The sequence below is a fragment of the Tetrao urogallus genome (genome assembly GCF_951394365.1).
Source record: "Tetrao urogallus genome assembly, chromosome: 1".
Taxonomy (NCBI): domain Eukaryota; kingdom Metazoa; phylum Chordata; class Aves; order Galliformes; family Phasianidae; genus Tetrao; species Tetrao urogallus.
In genome coordinates this window covers 11090612-11112220 of record NC_136813.1, presented here as the reverse complement: position 1 = coordinate 11112220, position 21609 = coordinate 11090612, and the positions used below count along the sequence as shown (strand labels likewise).

General features: G+C 43.7%; 2 protein-coding genes across 2 annotated transcripts; one reads left to right on the top strand and one right to left on the bottom strand.

Moving 5' to 3' along the window:
* Positions 1–278: 278 nt before the first annotated feature.
* On the bottom strand, positions 279–12355 carry CEP57 (centrosomal protein 57; the record flags this gene model as incomplete). Its single annotated transcript, XM_079549191.1, has 11 exons — positions 279–515; positions 1775–1919; positions 2572–2816; positions 3135–3215; positions 3368–3472; positions 4396–4473; positions 7816–7929; positions 8784–8905; positions 9210–9389; positions 11738–11894; positions 12326–12355. The coding sequence occupies 11 exons, from the start codon at positions 12353–12355 to the stop codon at positions 279–281; spliced, it is 1494 nt and encodes a 497-aa protein (XP_079405317.1).
* Positions 12356–13223: 868 nt separating this feature from the next.
* On the top strand, positions 13224–21388 carry FAM76B (family with sequence similarity 76 member B; the record flags this gene model as incomplete). Its single annotated transcript, XM_079536486.1, has 10 exons — positions 13224–13319; positions 13429–13493; positions 13629–13683; positions 15145–15300; positions 15589–15785; positions 17702–17749; positions 17949–18029; positions 18681–18816; positions 20644–20745; positions 21299–21388. The coding sequence occupies 10 exons, from the start codon at positions 13224–13226 to the stop codon at positions 21386–21388; spliced, it is 1026 nt and encodes a 341-aa protein (XP_079392612.1).
* Positions 21389–21609: the final 221 nt, after the last annotated feature.

The window sequence follows — 21609 nt, the reverse complement described above, 5'->3', positions numbered from 1 at the left end:
GATTGGTATGCAGACCAAAGAGAGACAAAGGGAGGGACTGCTGGAATCCTAACAGAGGGAAATGGCAGAAACCCACGCTTAGATCCAGTGGCCAGATACCTTAAAACGTGGAATGAGTTTTAAACCAGACCATACAATCACCCACAGATGGAAGAATTAAGGACCTCCGTTTCAAAACCACACTTAGCATACAGTAGTCTCTCACATGGCAAGAATGGCAGCTGCTTTATATCCAGAATGTGACTGGGATGGTTTCAGAAACATCTTGCGCACAACAGTCAGTAGTCCCAGCTGATATCATCCTTCTGTAGTGAGGTTTGTATCGTCTGCATGTCTCTCAGCAACTGAAGGTTTTTACGGCTCTTCTCTCCAGGTTTCACTTTGATGGGACCAGCATCCTTTCCTTTGGTGGTTACAGTTGTTGTTACTTTAACCTCACTCACAGGAAACTTGCTGTCTTTTCTGTGCTTAGCAGAAGCCTTTTTGGACTTGCATTCTCTTTTAAGTCTCTCAAGCTGAAAGTAAAGCCCAAATGAGAACATTAATCACTGACATTGTTTTGGTTTTTTGGCAATTCTTCCAGACAACTGAGAAATCCCACCACTCAGCTCGGTCAGCTACACAAACAGCTTCCGCACTGCCCTGAATAAGAAGCATCTTATTTTCCTTACATGGCACTGCTATATTCACATCTTCAGAGCAGTGTTCAGATTATAGTCTGAACTATAAGGTTGACTCTTTAAAAATCAAAAAGTTGATTATGGTTTTATGGGGAATGCCTCTACCATGAACAACAATTTTTCTTTTTTGATTTTTATAATCCAGTGATTAAAAAACAAAGGATTTTCCACATACATACTTCTGATCTTAGCAGCTTGTCACTGCCAGAGATGGATCTTCAGGGAGAATACCAAGACACCACTTAGACGAAGAGCTGGTATCCACACAGCTCTACAAATCACAGGCATACTCAGCAACAGTTAGCACAAGGTTGTATGGCAACTGGACAGTCCAAGGTGCAGACACATTCACACCAAACTGCAGAACGAGCTGTATCCTTAGCTCCCCCACATTAGGTAGAGGTCACCTCCCCCCACCCAATTTACAAGAATCCACATTGAGGAGAGTCAGTGAAAGCCCATGGGAATCAGCTGAGCTCATCAGAAGTTTAGAGTTTTCTTCAATGCAAAGAGCATTGCATGAGGCCATGTGCAGCTGGTTGTCACTATGATCCTCATACAAAACAGTTGCTGTGGTGAGATGTATGCTGAGAGTGGGACTGATCCAAACATGCAGCTACCTGGTGTGCCAGTAATACCTCCCAGACTGAACACTGAGGTCCAGCACCTCTCCCATTCCATTCCCACTCCATATGCTCAACTTGCAGACCACTCACCCAGTTTACATGTGAGACTCAGAGACTTTAGAGACTTAACAGCTGTGAAAACTTGCTATTGTACTGCAGGTGATCTTTTCCCTGTTTTGCAGATGAGAGGAGTATAAAATGTCATGTAAGATCAGATGCAAAACTCTGCCCAGGACAGAATGGAGAGCAGGCAGATGGGTAACATGGTAAGGCAGAAAGCATCCTTCTGCAGGAATACTGGAATAGAAAGATAGCAGCATGCAGACTGACTTTGGGATGCGAATCTAAGGCCAGGCACTATGCTATAATAGTTATTTCTGCTTCACACTATGGCTGCTACATTAGAATGTACAATACAGTAATAAAGATGCAAATTCACAGAAGCATGATCATAGGCAAGTAACTCACCTGCAGCCAATGCCTTCGGACTTTGCTGATCTGATCTGCCTTTGCCTCCATCTTTCCCACTAGTGCCTCCAGTTCCCTTTCCAGATCTTCCCTTACTGCAATGGTTGGAGCTTCCTGGACAAGCTTAGACAGCTGCTGGTGATCACTAACACAGAATACAGACAGATCAAAGCTTGCATTAGACTTAGTGCTGGTGTACACAGCCACAGTAGCAGCAGCCCAACAAGTTCAGCATGCCATAGTGAACCAATAAGAACAGTTTTGTTAGTGAGTAGCATCATTAAGTCTGCACACCCTGGCAGCAGGCTGCTGCAAGATGAAGCTGTCAATAACCAACAGCTTCAAACTTCTACATGCACATTTAAAATTAAAATTAATGACCCCTTAAGAAAGAGAACTCAGCACTTGTTCAGTTACTACTTTACACATTTGTTTCTACTGCTGCTGGGCTGTCAAACAATTCATAATCTGTTAGCCAGGATGAGCAAGAGAGTTGGTAAAGCTGTCTTTCCATGGAATGTTTGTCCAATGCATTGGGGGCTGTTGTTATACTTCTCCCCAGCTTCTCAAAAACATGATACCACTGCACATAAACACACATCTGGAGTCCCAAGATTACCAGAATCAATCTGTAACTGCAGAAAGAAAGGAAAGCCTCTGCAGCTACAAGAACAAATAGATTATATGCCACAGACTTCCAAACACAAATGCCTTCCCCAGCAAGACTTTCCAACTTCAAAGCAAAAATGTAAAACATATGCATTCGTTGTCTGCAGTGTCAAATACATCAAACTTACAAACTCATCTGCCCAAACTCATCCTGTAAAGTCAGCAGAACTTCTGAGAGCTCTTCTTGTGATGAAGAATAGTCCTTTGGCAGAGGTGGCTTTCTGCTTCTGCTGGCAGGACGACCAGCACTGACGGATTTTGCTAGTGGAGCATCATTCACCACACGATTGTTGCACAAAGCTTTTGTGTGATGCTTCATGAGGTGTAGGACGTGTTGTACATTGGCACCAACTGAATGGCTAGGACTTGTAGACTAGAAGGAAAATACCTCTTTTAAGTGATATTGTCATCAACCTACTTATCTTAATGAAAAACACAAATGAGGATTTATTTGCTGCCAATGTACTTTTATCTTTGAGTGCGTACGCATAACAGGAATAGCCTGACCAGCAAGCAGCACAGAAGACCCATGTTAGGAAATAGCAGTTCAGCAAGCTTTTTGAAGATAAACTGGAATAAAAGAGCCAAAAGAAAACAAGATCTGACCACTGGGTGTCAGGAGTGCACCATGCCAAAGCCACTGAAGGAGCTGCAGCTACTGAGCATTAAGCTTTGGAATTCGGCAGCTCACCTTCCCAGCTACAAAGGGTACATCACCCAGACACAGTCTGTAATGGGGCTGCGTAGTGAGATGGCTTGTAAGAGAGCATTTCTGAAAGGAAAGAAGAGAGAAATGTTTATCAAAGATGACACTACAGCAAACCCACTGTTCCTCAGCTTTCTGATAAAAGAGGCAGCCCACTTTCTGACTGCATGCACACACTTATTTCACTTCTCAGTAAACACCCTTCTCTTTCCCGTTACCTTCTCTGGCTGCTTAGTTTTCTTCCTGGGTTTTCTTGCTTTTGGAGAAAGCAGTGGTGATGCTGCTTGAATCAACAGTCTGTTGGTTTCCAGGCCTGTCTGAAGCTGCAATTAAGGGAATGAGGGAAATGATTAAAATTATATTAACAGATTATCAGAGAGGAGGTGCTCAGATTGGCAACACAGCAGCTTTTAAAACACAAGCTCTTTGAAAGCAAGGGCTGCAAGTGCGTAGATGCTTCTGCAGCCTAATCTAAACATCAGACAAGAACACTTCCTTCAGTAACACTTCTCATCAATAATCCCAATAAGTTAAAGAATGAGTCGTGCTGAATAACTCCCAAGGAAGCAGGTGTCAAAACAACAGCTGTTTTATACTTAACAAAATACTAAGGAATTCAAGTGACCGGCCCTCCTCCACTGATTTTGTGGCATATATGCTCTGCTGCTGCTTCTTACAGCCTTAGAAATCATCTCCCAAGCAATCTCAACTAGAAGCAGTAACAAAACATTTATGATTAACTTGAGCTCACCACTTACTGGAAAGGTTACAGACAGAGCCTGCCATGTTACTGAAATACTTTTTTCAGCATACAACTGATGAGTATGTAATGACCACAGAAGAAGGCCAGTGTCCTCCTTTACAGATTCACAATCTCTCTTTTTGCCTCCTTATGCAGTGTTTCTAGTTAAAATTATAAAGGGAGCACACTTCTTGACCTTGATCTATTTAAAGCAGATATGTTCATACACCTTGGCTACAAATCAGTCTGAATTTCTTTTCCAACTAGCTTCTTTTATTAAAAAAACAAAACAAAGTGCATAGTGCACTAAGTGCATTAAGTGCATAGATGCTGCTAGAAAAAGGTTTGCAAAGCACTCAGATGAACATCAGGTGAGAGGATGGCGTGAAGAGTACATCTGCAATCTGTATGTAGCAGACATCAGCAAATTTAGTTGAGAAGTTGATGAATTAGGAAGAACTAATTACAGTGCACAGCAGTACAAAAGAATTTTCCTGCTGTTACCTCAGCTGCTTTTTCCTGAACAAGCTTCCTTGCGTGTTCCTCCTCCTGAAGTTTCAGTTCCAGCTCTTTCATTTTTTTCTAGTCAAAGTTGAATGAAAACAAAGGCATTACTAGCAAAGCAAATTCTTTCTTCATCAAGTGCACAATACTGAGAGGTTCAGCAGAAGTTTATCAGCTCAACTTGCAATGTTAAGACTTTAAAACTAAAATCGCTGAAGCAGTGTCACCTATACAGACATAAATACAACAGTGTAGTGGTTACACTTCAGATTGAAATAGTTTTTCTATTTTTTACTTCCAGAATTTGTATATAAATTTCAGTTGCAGCCTACAGGAAGAGTAATACATGAGGTTGAACTCCGATGATGTTTTTGACCATACAGTCACCTTTTTAATAAAGATTAGAATGGAAAGGCAACTTAACACCACCCACCCATGACAATGTGTCAGTTTTTGATTCCCACGTGGACAGCTGCACAAAGACTCCTGTTTAACCTGCTGCATGTGACAGTTTTAATACACACAAATGCTGAAGCAAATCTTTCGTTTGAACTGGAGACTGACTGGAAGTCAAACCAATGCTTTCACACAGAAATGGACCAAGCACCCACTTGGTCAGTTGTCTCAGCTGGAGGGTACAGCTCAAGTTGTGCAGCAAGAATGCATCTCACTACATCTTCAGTGAGAGACCACTGTGGAAATTCTGTGACACTCCCAAAGTTTTTTTTTTTCTTCCCTACAGTCAAACAGCATTCTGAAATCCCCCTTCCAGGCTCAGCTCTCACAACAGTTACATCCCACAGGCAGTGTAGAATCCTGGTCTATGACCAAGAAGTAAGCAAGCTGGTGGCCTGGCTAGTGGAAACACAGACCTTCCCTGACCACATTTCCCATTGCATAAGGTAACAGGACTGCAAGCTGGCACCAAACTGATTAAAATGCTCTGCTCAGTCACTGCCAACTATTAAAAAAAAAAATCCACATGTAAAAATAGGAATTATTTTAACATGTTTTTGTCCATTTTTGAAGTGAAATTTCATGTGACCACCATACACACACGATCACTGAAGTAAGTCTCAAAGGACCTGAAATGGAAAGGTATGAGAGCTCAATGATACAGGATGCCTTCACTCCCTAGTAGTTGGCTGCTAAGACAAACACCCAGCCATATCTACCAGACAAAAAACACCCATGGTGTGAAGGCAGCTCCCACCTCTGTGCTTCACTGCCTTGCAAATCAGCATTTGCTTGGCAGCTGAGCAGCCAGCACGTGCATAGCTCCAGCAGGACAGCTGCTGCTTCTCACCACCTGGCAATTAAGGGAAATAAGAAAAGCAGGAGGAATAGGTTGCACGTAGCCACAACACGATGCTCATTGCTTCTGCTGTTCATTCACAGAACAGCATTCTGGTTTTGTCTCATGGTTAGCATTAAGACAAGACGACTAGCAACAATTCTTCAAAGCATATGACTTGCACATATATTCAAATTCTAGCTGATATGCAGAAAACCAGAGCCCTTGCCATGCTTGTAGCCTCCACCATCAGACACAGGCATGCTCAGATCCTCTCAGTCAGCTGCCCAGGCACTGCAGGACTACTGTTACACCGTTCTTACACCACACACTTTTGAGTTAAGGACTCTGATGAGGAGACCATTAGATGAATGCAAATCTCAGTATCTCCTTTTTACAAGCAGTAACAACATCTTCATGTGGCTTGAAAGCAACACTAGGTAACAGCTCTACAAATCCTGGTGATTAAAAACCACACACACAACTTCTGCTCTGTCAGAGTCTGAAATTAGAGGCAGGGAAATCATTGTTCACTCAGAACCTCCCCACTTTCATCCTCTTCAGTACACCATGTATGGAAATAGCCCCTACTTCTCACATCAAACGAAGTTTGCAGATGTTTTTGTGGTCTTGCCACAACTAAAGCAAAAACAACAGCTGCAACTGTTAAGATAACACTTGCACAGCAAGGTTAAAGCAGAACCATGGTTGACAAGCAGAAGCAGTTCAAGCTGCTGATCTGGGAACAATCCATGACAGCAAGAGGATCAGAAGGAAAATGACCTTCAGAGCTAAACCCAGATTTCTCTGTTCCAAGAACTGATTACTGTGTGAATTTAGTATCTTTGATCCAAGAGAAATAACTAAATTTAATGCTGAAATTCTGTTCAGCAGCCAGTCTCAAGATAACAAATAACCCCACCAAACTTCAGCTGCTCCCAGTCCAACGCTTGGTAAATGCTCATTAGAAGCAATTCCTGTTGCTGAACCTCTTATTTCAACCTTGACTCTGGAGGAACCTACACAGGAGTACTAAATATGAGCAAGAATGCCTGGAAGACACTCATAGTTTGACCTGGGTAAAGAATAGACTTCTTTTTATTCTATAGAAGGAGCTCACAATGGGGTGTCAAGATCTTGACCAACTTCCTACAGCTGCCTTGGAACAGAGACTGTCAGGAAGAGCTGTGCTGTCTAAAGATCCATAGAATCTTCAGCTGGGTGATTTGCTATCTTACACACTCTTGGAAAAGCACTATATCAGCACCTGGTGAGGGCTGCATGCAGGTGGCAAGCTTACAATTTTGCTGGAGTCCAGAAGTATCCCCAGTACCACACCCCAACAACATCCTGTCTGCTCTTGAAGGGGACAGAATGTCAGTGGGTGGAAGCCTCTCCCTCGTTAAAGCCTTCTGTAGTTCCCATACTTCAGCCTTGTGGTGTCTCTCCAGCAGCAGAAAGGATGCGGATTGGATTTCAGAAGCCAACAGCAGGGATGGCACACAGAAAAAGATACCATGGAACATGGCCATACTGAACTTTTAAAAGCTATTGGTTCAAAATGTATCCTGAAAAAGCAAATTAAATGCATTGACAACCAGCCAGGGCTGGAGGGCAGGCAATCCCAGATTGCAACAGGCAATGCCAGAATTCTGCCCACAAAATAATTGCATTTCTTGAGACAAAAGTCAAGTGGCAAAAAAAAACCAAAAACCAAAAAACAAAAAAACAAAACAAAACAAAACCACCAACCCCAAACCAACTAAAACCAAAACTAACACAAAGCCAACCACACTACACCCTCAAGTCAAATCAGCTAACATCCAGTAGGGTGCAAGGTACCTCAGGGAGGTCAAGAGTTCACAAACATCCACAATCCTACATGCCAACCAAACACAAAAGACAAATACCAACAGATATGGTTAAGTATAAACAAAACCCCAAGTGCTGCAGGGTGCAGTGTCCTACAGCCTGACTGACCATGAAGACTTCCATTTTTACAAAGATCTTTACCTGCTCTTTTTCACTACAGGACATTCTATTACTCAAGTTCTGTTATTGTTATATAGCTACAAAGTGCTGCATACAATAAGCAAGATTCATCCGTCACAGCACACACAACAGACCTCTGCTATGGACTGCATTGCAGTAAGCCTGGTGTATTCCTTCTCCAACATATCCAGCTTCTCCAGTTTCAACTGAACATGTGACTGATCAAGCCGTTCTCTCTCCAATGAATCCTTGAAGGGAGAAGTAAAAAGGAGAATGATTATAAGCACAGCAAAACAAGCACATACATAGCAAGCTTCATGCCTGCAACACGAAGAAGGAGCACAGAAGAACTACTTCATCTGTCTGATTTTAAGTGGTGCAACAACTAAGGAGCAAATAAGCATTGTTGGCACAGCTGGGAACTCTGTCCATGCTGGGACCTCAAACCCAGCCAGAATGAGAAAAATTCTGCAGCCTCCCTTCCATTCCATTCCAAATAGGACAAAAAAAAAAAACCATTTTATTAGTCAGTAATTAGAGGCAATTTTCTTTATTTCTTCAGTAAATGTTTAATAGTCTGAAATAGGGGAGCCACAGAAGCCAGTGAACAGAGAGCCCTAGGTGATCCACACACCTACAAAAGAAAGTTTAAGCTCATTTCTGATATAGGGCAAATCCCCACAATAACTGATGATAGGAAAAACAATTCACCATCATTTCTACAGAATTAATATTTCAGATCCAGTTTCTTTCAGTTAGTACCTTCCCTGATAAAATCTCAATAGATTTGAAGACCAATCACAAAAGGGAAGGTTAGTCCACTGGCAGTCAGTTATACTCCCAAGGCATACGGATGAGCTTAGGCAAGTGAGAATTACTTGCTGGTATGTGACTCACTAATACCAGAGCCTTTAGTACTGCCACAGAGACAGATGCACAAAGGTTAAAAAAAAATAAAATAAAATACCAGGGTCCTAATAATACTGAAAATGATATAAAGGCCAGCTCAAACAGACACCCGCGCTTGAAGGCATTAACTCTAAGAAATCATGACACAGTTCATACAATTATGTTTCTCCCACATTTAATCCTGAGAACACACCTGTTTCTCCAAGAGCTGTGTCTTCTCCCTTTCTGCATGCTGGATCATTTTTCTCATGTAGTCCAGCTGTTTCTCTAACAGGCTGTACCGAGACTCAGCAGCTGCCAGCTGAGAAGCCAGTTCTGAAGGTAACAGAAGGCCAAAAAGTGAAATTAAGGTGCTGCTCGTAGGGGCTGTTTTTTGATATTTTTAGGACACTTCAAAAACAAGCAAGGAAAGGCTCATCTAAAACTCAGACGAAGCTGAATCAACTCATACACGCAGCAAACCCCCAGAACAAAGTTTGCTTTTAAAACAACTGCTTCAAAACTCCATGCTTCACTACAAAGTAAACAGACTGAACAAAGTCAGCTAGAACAGCTTCATGCACTGGTGAAGGCCAGATTTCATCCACATCAGAGTTCAGTGTTACCTACAGCAACCAACCTTGATTTTTCTTTGACACTTCAGTTCTGTCACGCTCTCTGTGCTGCATTTGCTCACTCAGTACTTTCTTGTAGTCTGCTGTTTCTCTGCTGAGGTGTTTGACATTCTCCTCTGCCTGAAGCCGTTCCAACTCCAGCCGACGAATTTTTTCCTGAAGATTCTTCAGAGCAGAAAATATTGCTGTAATTGAGTGAGCATCTTTTGTTAGTTGCTTTTACAAGCACAATTCAAGTTTGATGTTACCTTTGAAAAATGTGCTACGTAAGAAAGCCAGAGCTCCTCCCCACCAGCCAGGACTCCCTCCATGAATTATTGCTCAGGTAAATATTCTGCAGATTAAGTGCAAACAGTGCCCCTTCTGACTTTTGTCAGCTGGAAATTTAAAGTGACAGCTGAACTATTAAAGCAGTGGCAACTTCTCCATACGTTTGTTATGCCTCCACAAGCACATGCAGAAAACATTCCTATTAGTGACCACAGAGGAGCATAAAGGTCAGAAAGTAAGAGTTGTTTATTTCTCCAAGCAGGAGCTAACCTGTTATACCTCTGCTATACCTGTTATACCCCTCATGCCCACAACACACGTGCCCTCTCTGTGCTAACCAGCTTCCCCATTTCTGTTCCCTTCCCTACTCCAACAATTGCTTAAAGCCCTACTACACTCATCACAGAAAAAAAAGCAGCTGTAACATAACTCTCACCACCTTGCCATCAGACCACCTGCCTGTTAGCTGTATTGTTTCATTCTGCAAAGGGAACCACAAACATAAGGTCCTTTCCCTACACAGTCCTACTGAAGTATAACATGAGAACACCAGCACAGACAGCTGATAGAGCAGATGTGATTCATGTTAGCCTGCTCCCGAGAAAGGAGGCATGAACACAGGAAAAAAACTGAAACTGCATTTTTGGTTGGGCATCACATTACAAGAAAGGAGAAAAAAAAAAAAAAAAAAAAAAAAAAAAAGGATGTGTTTTCCAAAGTGAAAAATGCATCAAAGCTTGAAATGCAGAGAACTGAGCAACCAGCCTGCTTGCTGTAAGGCAGTTTAAATGGTTCAGAAGGGAACGACAGCAGTTACAGCTAAGGGGAAAGTTGCAGATGACCTAATCCAATTTGCAGGACCAGAATCACCAACTATAACCTCTTCTCTTGATATTACCATTACCAGGCCTCAGGTGAAACTGGCATAGCTGGAGCTACCAACAGCTGTTACATAATCCCAAGGGCTAAATTAAAACCTCGAGTATTTACAGTAACAAGAAGCAAAATAGATCAGTGAAGCAATTTGAGCAATGAATGGATAAAGGTGGAATCCTACAGGATACCAAGTATCACTTCACAACAAAGAAATATCCAAAGAACAGTTACTTTGTACCAGCCTTCCCAACTAGAGTATTAAAACAACCACCTACCCTGCAACAAACACAGAGCCCTAATCAAAACAAGCAGAATTTACTCTGCATAGTTTCCAGGTTTTAAATACGATTTTTTAGAACAGGGAGGCAGGAGCAGTAAGGAAACTTAAGAACAACCAGATCTATCCTCCCATTTGAAATTAACTCCCAAATCTTTATCCTTTCTAGAATATATACTCACAAAAATGTTAGGTCTTGTAAAGTCTACACAGACAAAAAAAAGTAAGACATTTGAGGAAATTACCTGTTTGATTTTATTATTTCCTAGATGCGCTCCTATTTACACATATACACATTTAATAAACTATATCCCTTTTTATAACTTGTCCCCCTACCTGCATTTGTTTACAGAGTTGCAGATTACTTGCTTGAGAAAAGTTGGAAGTAAGAACTTAAACACCAAGAACTCATCAACACAAAACACCATGTACAAAAACACACCTGCATCACTTACAGGTAAGCTCTTTGCTGCACATCCAGTTTTTGTGTCATACAAGTCCTTCAGCTGAGCCAGCAGCCCTCTCAAACTGACTGCATTGTGCATGTCAGAGCATATATTACCTTTCATCCAATAGATCATTAACATCCAAGTCTCTGAACTCCAACATGAATTAGAACATTGGAACAAGTACTTGAGCCTATCATGACTTTATTTTCATAGACTAACTTTAGGTTCATCCTAAATCTCATTCCCTTTTCCCTTCATAGGGAAGAAAACAGCAGATCTGTCACAGCCTCTGTGCAATGCCAGTCTCCAGGGGGTGTTTTCTCAAGGAGCCTGTGCCAGGCAGCTCACACAGAATCATAAAATGGCTTGGGTTGGAAGGCACCTCAAGGATCATCAAGCTCCAAACCCCTGCACAGGCAAGGTCACCAAGCACCATATCTAAGAGTAGACCAGGCTTCCCAAGGCCCCATGCAACCTGGTCTTGAATACTTCCAAGGTTGGGGCATCCACAACCTCTCTGTGCAGCTGTTCCAGCCAGGCTGGATGTGGCCCTGGGCAGCCTGGTCTGATGGTCGGTGACCCTGCACATAGCAGGGAGGTTGAAACGAGATAATTGTGCTCCTTTTCAACCCAGGCTATTCTATGACTCTATGACTCTTACCTCTGCTGTTGCTCTCAGGATAAGGAACCACAGGTTTGTGCGGGGAGCGCAGCAGATCGGAATTGATGAAGGGCTTGTGCTTTGGGTAGTCCAGGTAGGAAGCTGCAGAGAGTCTGTCTGTGGCCGATGCAGACTTCGGAGCTCTGCACAGCTCACCCTGCGAACAAAAAAGAGCCGTTACGGCACGCGGGTGTCTGTTCCTCTGTGACAAAGAAGGCAGACCGAGATGATGAAGCACGGAGAAGCCCCGCCACAGCACAAGGCAGCGGCTCCAAGGCTGCATTCCTCTCCTAGCAGCCTCGGGCTGCATTAATTTCACACCGCAGCCTCCTTCCTGCCAAAAATAAAGCACCTCGAAGATAAAGTTCTTCAAGCTAGCTTTTAATTCCTGCTTTTGCGCCGCAGTATCGCTTACGGCGGAGCCCCCGATCCAGAATCAGCCGGGCGCGCGTTACAGGCACGGACATCAGCGCAGGAAAAGGGAAACGGGCTGAGCGAGGGGACAGAAACGTACAACGGCCGCTCGGAAGCGACAAGTACCAAGGCGCGGCCCCAGCCTCAGTCCCCGCGGTGCCCCGCCGGTCTCACCGTGCGCTGCTGCCCCCGCGCCGCCGCCATGTCCACCGGAGCCGCGCGCGCTCAAGCACGGCCTTTTCGCGCACGGCCCTTTGAGACCGCGGCGGTGGTGCCGCCCGCTCTTGTCACGTGACGCTTGAGCGGCGGGGCGGCTCGCCAATGAGAAAGGAAGAGCGGAGGTGAGCACCGCCCCCAAATGCTCGCCGCGATTCAGATTTGAGTGACGTGCCGATCATCCAATAAAAAAGAAAAACAACGCTTCTCAGCCAATCGAAGGACACGAGGCGGTCGAGGGGGCGCGGACTCTCTTCACCAATCGCGTAAGCCGAGAGAACGAAACCGGGAGGGGCGAGCGGCCGCGGGATTTGTGTGCTGCACGAGAAGCTCTCTGCGCACGCGCAGCGGGCAGGTAGCGGAAGAGGACGGTCTTTGTCAAAGTGAGCCCCTAAACGTCTGCCAATCAGAAAGCAAGAATCCCCCAGGCGGGACCTATCAGTGCCGCGAGCCGCGGGTCATCCAATCGGCGGGCAGCGCAGGGCGGCGCGTCCGCGTCCGGATTGGCGGCTCCGAGCGGCGCGGGGGCGGCGATTGGGCGGCGAGTTTTGAAGGCCGGTTTGGCGCGAGGCGGTGATTGGCTGCCGCGGGAGCTCCGAGCCCGGGGTGGAGGGAAGGGCGGGGGGCGCGGGGTGACGCCGACACCGACACAAGGGGGAGGCGGCGCGGCGGCGGCGGCGGCGCGCGGGGCCTAGGGCGGCGCGGGGCGGCGCGGGACGGGCAGGAGCGCTCCCGGGCACGGCGGCGGGAGGGGAACGGGGGGCGCGGGCGGCACCTCGGCTCCGGGCCTCGCCCCGCACCTCCCTCATCCCCTCCCTCGGGCCCGCCCGCGACCGCCCCGCCGGCAGCGGCGCGGATGGCGGCGGCGGCAGCCCCGGCTCTGTACGCCTGCACCAAGTGCAACCAGCGGTACCCGTTCGAGGAGCTCTCGCAGGGGCAGCAGCTGTGCAAGGTGTCGGGGAGCGGCGGGAGGGGCAGGGGGCGGGCGGGCGAATCCGCGTCGGGAGGCGCCGCTGCACGAGGGGCGCCGCGGGCGGGACGTGACCGCTGTTCTCCCCCAGGAGTGCCGTATCGCCCATCCCATCGTCAAGTGCACCTACTGCCGCTCCGAGTTCCAGCAGGAGAGGTAGGGCGGCGGCCGGGCCCTCTGGGGCTGGAGGGTGGGCGCTGAGACCGACTGCCCGCACGCCCGAACGCGGAGGCGGCGCTGCATTCGGGGGGTGCTGGCGCGGAGCCCCACTGACGCTGGTCTTGTCTTTAGCAAAACGAACACCATCTGCAAGAAGTGCGCCCAGAACGTGAAGCAGTTCGGAACGGTGAGCGGCGCCGAGAGCACGGGGGGGGGAGGGGGGAAAGGCGGTAAGGAATTTTGGAAAGGTGTGGAGGGAGGTGGATCTGACCCTGTGACCTGCCGTGCTGAGCTCGCGTCTATAGTGCTCCGTCTGGGCTCCCCAGTTTGGAGGGGCTGCGTAGATGATGATGGGCCTGGAGCATCTGTGTGAAGAAAGGCTGAGAGACCTGGGGCTGTTCTGCCTGGAGAAGAGAAGGCTGAGAGGGGATCTCATCGCTGTTCATAAGTGTCTGAAGCATGGCAGTCAAATGGATGGGGCTGGGTTCTTTTCAGTGGTGTGCAGCGACAGGTGAAGGGATAGTGGACACAAACTGGTACACAGAAAGCTCCATGCAAGCACAAGGAACAACTGCTGTTCTGTGAGCATGACAGAGCACTGCAACAGGCTGCCCAGAGAGGCTGCAGAGCCTCTTTTTCTGGAGATATTAAAAACACAGCTGGTTGCTTTCCTGAGCAACCTTCTGTAGGGAACCTGCTTTAGCAGGGGGGTTGGGTTCAATGGTCTCTGGAGATCCCTTCCACCCTCTGTGATTCTATGATTCAAAGGTGAGCAAGGTTACTGATAGATTTCCTTCCTGGCTTCCAGTTTGTTTTGTTCGCTTTTAAGTCCCTTGTGGTTAAATGCAGCTTAACAGTCATTTAAATTGCGGTATAGTTAGAAAAAACAATGTTAATTCATTTCATGCATGTAAAGAAAGTCTTTGCCTGTTCTCACGAACACACGCTGACAGCAGAAGGGCCGTTAGCTGCCTGTGTTCTTTATGAGTGCTACATGTGTCAGTCTAGTCACACTGCGTTGTGTAAGTCTGAAAATTGCTGTGTGTTAATCATATTAAGCTATTAAGTAGGACAGATTTTGAGTGTTAGCTGTATTCGTGTTACTTTAGGTTTCCTTGTTTTAAATGTCAGCTCCAGTTCTGCTAGAGAGGGTTAAACTTTTTAATAGGTGAATGCACACACTGCATCTGTGTGCCCTGCAGACACAAGTTCATGGAAGGTATCAGGATAATCTCGTTTGTGAAACAAAACCTCATAACTTCATCTACTGTAGATGAAATTTAGCTTATTGGAGAAACATATCAGCTGTTGGCATGTAGGCAGGCATTTAGTGAATGTAAATGTAAGCCAAACAAAGCACAGTATTTGAAAAGCTTGAGATGTAGCATGGTAAAGTACAGTGCAGATCCAACGTTTGTACCTGGGTTTTCATGGCAATTCCAGGATGGTTTTTGACCTTTGAAGGATTATCTTTGTTGAGAAAAAAGTAAGTACTGGAGAGAGAGATGGTTGGAAGAAAGGTTTAAGATGCATCATATGAAGCCACTGGAGTTTGGAAGCGTCCTCATCCTGTGATTTGAATTAACTGTGCTAATACTTCACAGTTTCTTCAATGAACTAACCTCCATTCAATTTGTCTGTTTTTCAGCCCAAGCCTTGTCAGTATTGTAATATTATTGCAGCATTTATTGGCACAAAATGTCAGCGCTGCACCAACTCAGAAAAGAAGTATGGCCCACCTCAAACATGTGAGCAGTGCAAACAGCAGTGTGCTTTTGATCGAAAAGAAGAGGGAAGAAGGAAGGTAAGCTTTGTTCCAGAGCTTAGATTGACAACAGATGTTCCCATTTCATAAGAGACATCTTAATTGTGTGCGATGGGTTGAGAGAGGTTACATGTTGTCTAAGCTGAGATAAGATAAGCATATCTTGTATATACATAGTGCTGTTTTATACTGAAGGGATGTTTGGATTTTTCCTAAAGATAACATGAGTTGAAACTTTTCTTTTTTTTTTTTTGCAAGTATTAAAATATATATTTCTAATGCAAGTGTAATTGGGAGAAAAAACTCTTATGAATTATTTCCCAAAAGGTTGATGGAAAGTTGCTGTGTTGGCTCTGCACTCTGTCCTACAAACGAGTGCTACAGAAGACAAAAGAACAGAGGAAGAGTCTAGGATCTTCACATTCAAACTCCTCAGCTTCATCTCTTACTGAGAAAGACCAGCACCATTCAAAACACCACCACCATCACCACCACCACCACCGTCACAGCAGTGGTCACCATAAGTAAGTATTTCAAGAAATAGAATGGTTGGAGGTACATTTTCCAATTGTGTGCTATCAGGACTGAGGTGAAATGGAAGGAAATAAGAAAGGCCACTTAACATATGTCATCAGAAGTAGGAGCACAGTGTTTTTCTCCTATTGTCTGTGGAAATCTTTGTATTCCAACAATTTGGGTGAAGAGAGGACAGGGAGATGCAGAAATTCTCAGCGACCGTCGAACTGCTTGATGTTAAAATTGATAACAGAGAAAAGATACCCACAGGATGGCCACAGAAAAAGAAGTTACTTAGGGATAAACATGGATTTCTAAGCAGTAATTACCGTGTGCCAACTGCTATTTTGCATGCATTTACCATGGGCTAAAAGGTGTGTGTTAGCAGATTAATATTACAGTAACTGCTTCGCTCAAAATCCCCACCCTAACTTACTTAACTGTGCCTCGTTTGTGCGCTCATAGTTGTGAAATGGAGAAGCAGAAGAAAAGGTATGAGATCACCATCAGTCTAGGACCAGCGTGCATCTCTTTGCTAGTGATAATCAAATCCTGCAGGGTTTCATTATGCAGGCATAGGAAAATAGCACTCCGTTCAGTTACTGACACAGAGAACAGCTCACGTGGTTCTTCCCATCTCCTGCAACATTTTTCTGTACGCCATCTCTGGCTGTGGTAGAAGCAGCATACAGCCTTTAATTTAGATACCCAGCTTAACAAATCACAAATTCCAAGATTGACTTGTTTCTTATACTGTGGTAATAGTGGCCATGATTTTTATTTTCATTGATAGGCTTTGGGCACACTTTAGAACTGCTTGATTTATCTTTGTGTCAGATAACAGCTAGTATGGCAGCAGTGGTGATGACCCCATCACAAGAACAAACTTCCATTCTAAGCTTCGCTTTTCCTTTTTGACTGAAATTTGTTTGGTTAAGTATGGCTTAAAAAAAAAAAAAAAAAAAAGAACTGCAGTGGTATTGAGAAATGTAAATATGCCCAGTTAAAAAAAAAATCTAGATTTCTTTAGAAACCTGAAGAAAATTCTTCTTTTCCTTCAGAGAACTACTGTACTGTTTTCTCTAATCTGTGAAAGTCAAGTTGCAGCAAGCTAAATCTAATGTAATGCATGAAGTACAGTAAGAGTTTTATAAAGTTAGCTCTGTGTAGAATGGAGCTTCTAATGTTCTCAAGAGTTAACAAAATGAGCATATTTCTATACAGGTCGTAATGTTGCTTGTTTGGCACCTTTTTTCTGTAGGCTGCCCTGGGTCCATTGCTTCTGGTCCAATAAATAAGACTTTTCCTATCCGTTTCAGTTATTGTTGAGGTGAGAGAATAACACAAGGTAGAAATGAAAAATCATTGAACTATTTGATTCAATGTGGTCTTCTCAGTTTTCTTGTTCCTCTGTCAGTGGCATTAAGTGAAGTTACTTTTGAGATGATTGAAGACAGACATTTAGACTTGAAAGATAGATGTTTTCAGGGATCTAAAATTGAAGGCTGCTCATATGCCATCACTTAAGCACCATTTTAGGCTATGCTCACTTTAGAGTATGGGAATTCCGAGACAGACTGGTGTTTCAGACCAGCTTGCTGAGCACAAGATTAGCCATAGGATGTACACAGAAATTGGGAAATACGAGGAAAAAAGATTTAACCATCAGTCATGAAATCTTGCATGTTGTAGTAATGTAAATATTTAGACAAAAAACAATGTCAGCATCTTGACATTATAAAGAGGGGTCATGAATGGGACAGGTAATGCTGTCCAGCTGAATATTTAAAATAGGTAATTTTTTATTTAAAGAAAAAAAAAAAAGGTTGGGGGTGACTTTTGTTAAGTGCAGATATGATTTATATAAACTTAGAAATAATGGTACTTTTGGTCAGTTATACCAAGGATGTTTCGTTTATTTCAGAATCAGCAGTCTGAGTCCAGAACAAGATCAGGGACTATGGAAACAGAGGTAAATATGGTATTATTTGTTGATTTCTTCTTAATTTGTCTTGCCATTTTTACTTAAAGGACTTTTTTTTTTCTTGCCTTTCTGGCTAGTCTCTAGCATTACAGCAAGGAGCATGAGTTAGTGATATTACATGTACCAAATGGTGAATTAGAGGGTTATGTAGCACGAGGCTTTAGGTTTACATTTTGTTTGATTTCAGCCATAAATCCTCTGCAGCTATTCAGAATGAAACTCCAAAGAAAAAGCCCAAACTGGAATCCAAGCCATCAAATGGAGATAGGTAAAGTTACATTTTTGTAAAGCTGAGGTGTTTCAACCAAATAGAGCACTGATTTGTTGCCAGCTGCTTCCTATTTTTTTTTTTTTTTTGCTGTCTGAAGAGTGAGGGAGGTGCACCTTGTCCAGCCACACAGATTACTGGGTGGCATCTGAGTGCTGTCTGTCAGAAAACTGGCACTGCCTTCCTACTTCTAAGCTGCTTGGGACAACATTAAATAGAGGTGAAATAATGAGGCATTGGTTACTGATGAAATGCTATTCCCTGACCTTTTTTGGATTAGATGCAGGGTTGAACCTGTTGCTTAATGCTGAGCTAGTATCCAGAGAAGCCTTTTGGGCCTTAAGGTGTGAGACCGAATCGTTATTCTGTTTCTGACCAAACAGTTGGGATGAATGTAAAAGGGGCTGCTTCAATCAAAAGGTATTTCTCCCCCTCAGAGCTAATACTGAATTATATTTCTGCAGGTGTATGTAATGTGTGCCATTAGTAGGGTAATTTGCCAGTTGCATCCAATTCTGTCAGGTACATACTTTTTTTGCATCAGTTCTTAAGGATGTTTGTAGAATTATTGATTGTCCAATTTGAACTTTGAAAAAAAATGTACTGCTTCTTTTTTCTACTGATGTCATAATTAACTTTTTCTGTTTTTAGTAGCTCTATAAATCAGTCAGCAGACAGTGGGGGAACTGACAACTTTGTCCTCATAAGCCAGCTGAAAGAAGAAGTAATGTCACTTAAACGCCTTCTGCAGCAAAGAGATCAGACTATCCTAGAGAAAGATAAAAAGGTAAAAATTGCATTTGCTTAACGAGAGCTGCATCGCTCTGTTGTCTGTGTTTGTAGGCTCCTACTCGTGTGAGAAAACAAAAATTAGTTGCAGGTTTTTTATATAGTAACTAATCAGATCTTACCTTTTCAAGGACAAGTCTGGGACTTCTGTCTCATGAATTCCTCTTTGACTCAGAGCCAAATTATATTAATCTTACCTAAACTGCCAGCGGTTTGTGTGTTTTACATGTTTGAAATTGAATCATAGCAGAGGTCCCAAATGGTCTGTGTAGGCTGATGGGCACACGAGATAAGAGGAGGAATACGAGTAGTAAGTATTTCAAGCTTAGCATAACTTTTGTTTTAAATTAAAGCTACTATGCCATAATTCAGAGATGATATACAAATTTACATGTACAGTTTATGTAAAGCAAATGTTTGGATTTTAAAATACTGGTAGTATGTGTGTTGTGCAGGTTATCAGGTCTTGGTCTGTGGTCGATGATGTGGATAAGCTTGATGATAAGCTTGGATTAGGTGCCTGGCAGTCAGGAAAAGTTAAGTGAAATATAGTTAGGCTCAAATGACTGCAGTCAAAACTCATAAAAGAGATTCAGCTTTCAAAAACAAAAAAATATGTACTGTGATTATCCTTTATTAGAGCTTATTTCTTTGCCATCTGATTAATTAGAATCATAAATGGCTTGGGTTGAAAAGGACCACAATGATCATCCAGTTTCAACCCCCTGCTATGTGCAGGGTCACCAACCACCAGACCAGGCTGCCCAGAGCCACATCCAGCCTGGCCTTGAATGCCTCCAGGCACGGGGCATCCACAGCCTCCTTGGGCAACCTGTTCCAGTGTGTCACCACCCTCTGTGTGAAAAACTTCCTCCTAATATCTAACCTAAACCTCCCCTGTCTCAGTTTAAAACCATTCCCCCTTGTTCTATCACTGTCCACCCTCATAAACAGCCGTTCCCCCTCCTGTTTATACGCTCCCTTCAAATACTGCAAGGCCACACTGAGGTCTCCCTGCAGCCTTCTCTTCTCCAAGCTAAACAAGCCCAATTCCCTCAACCTTTCTTCATAACTAGGTGCTGTTAAGACACTGACAGTGGTTCTAGATTATTCAGTGTTGAGGAGGTTATGGAATTGTATTGAAAATAATTTACATTTGTAATATTTTTCAATTAAAAGTTGATTATAGGTATGCATGGTGGTTTATCAAAAGTTTGATGGTTAAGACCGGCTCGCTGATCCTGGAAGAAAATCATTTCCAGTTTTAAACCATCTGCAGTACCTGCATTTCTACACTTAAATCTACTGTGTGAGGGATATTGAAACTCTTCATTTTGTATTGCTCTTACAACATGCCTCGTGTTACTGCTGTTGGAAATACTTGCAATTTCAAACCTTTAAGTGCTTAATGTGAAAGAGCTGGGTAGCCTGTCATGAAGGGCGTAGGTAGTTTCTTCAGAGGACAAGCATTAAGCCCTTACCTCTCTCTTATAAAACCTTTAGAAGGTGATGAGTCAGGAGGAAATGCATTACCTATTTTTAAATTTCATCTACTGGGTAAAGCTATCAAAAACTTTGGGTAAGTAAATGTCATCAAACTTCTGTATAGTGACTTGTTTTATGCTGTTTCCATAGGGAGAGCATCTAATAGTGTTAATATTCCCATTGCTAAAACTGACATAATCGTGAGACATATCTGGAGATTGCAGTTGTAAATAAATACCGTAGTTCCTGAGATTCCAAAAGATTCCATAAAGATTTCACAGGCTGATTAGAAGACATACTGCAGCAGTCCAAGGAATCTTCATGGAATTTATGTTTTCAGTTGACAGAACTGAAAGCAGACTTCCAGTATCAGGAATCAAACTTGAGGACAAAGATGAACAGCATGGAGAAAGCTCACAAAGAAACTGTGGAACAGTTGCAGGTAAGTGGCTGCTCATTGGTGCTAGAGAAGAGCTCGAAAAGGAATTTTTTTCTGTTCTCTGGTGTTTCATCAGTTGTGAGCGAGCTGCTGGTCTGATTTAACAGTTGAGTGTAACACGACCAACTGCTAAGCATATTGGGTTAAACTACATGCCGACTGTTAAGCAGGAAAAAGTCCTCAGAGAGCTGTCTTATTAACCACAGCATGAAGAACTATTCAGTACAGTGACTCCAGTCCTGACTTTTGCTGTTCAGGAAATGGTCTGGTATTGAATGTGGATGTTGGTGGCCCTGCATGTGGCAGGGGGGTTGGAGATTCATGATCCTTGAGGTCCCTTCCAACCCTGGCCATTCTGTGATTCTGTGAAAAGTGGTTGCCTTTTGTTGGAAGGCGGAACATACATGTTGAGGCTCTGGAAACAGTCATTATCTTTGAGCTTTCTCAAAATACGCATTTGGAAAATCTGTTTCCTAAATGCAGTGAGGAGTTAGCACATTCCAATACAGTCTGAGGCTTCCGCTCATTGATAGCACTTCTTCTGTCTGTATTACAGGCCAAAAACAGAGAGCTGCTCAAGCAGGTCGCAGCACTGTCCAAGGGTAAAAAGTTTGATAAGAGCGGCAGTATACTGACGTCTCCTTGAGGAGGTGGTGATTCATGGATCTGCTCAATGGGAGTTGAGTAATTCTGCGAAGCCCTTAAAATCCTGTGTAGTGGAAGAACTATTTTTGCACACCAGATGAGTTGGCATGTTTCCTACACGTTTTTATAATTAATGTGCAGCTTTTTTTAGTTACCGTTCGGGTAGAACACTTCAACTGGCTTGAAGAAAGTTTTTTATTTTTTTTATATTGGAAACTTTTT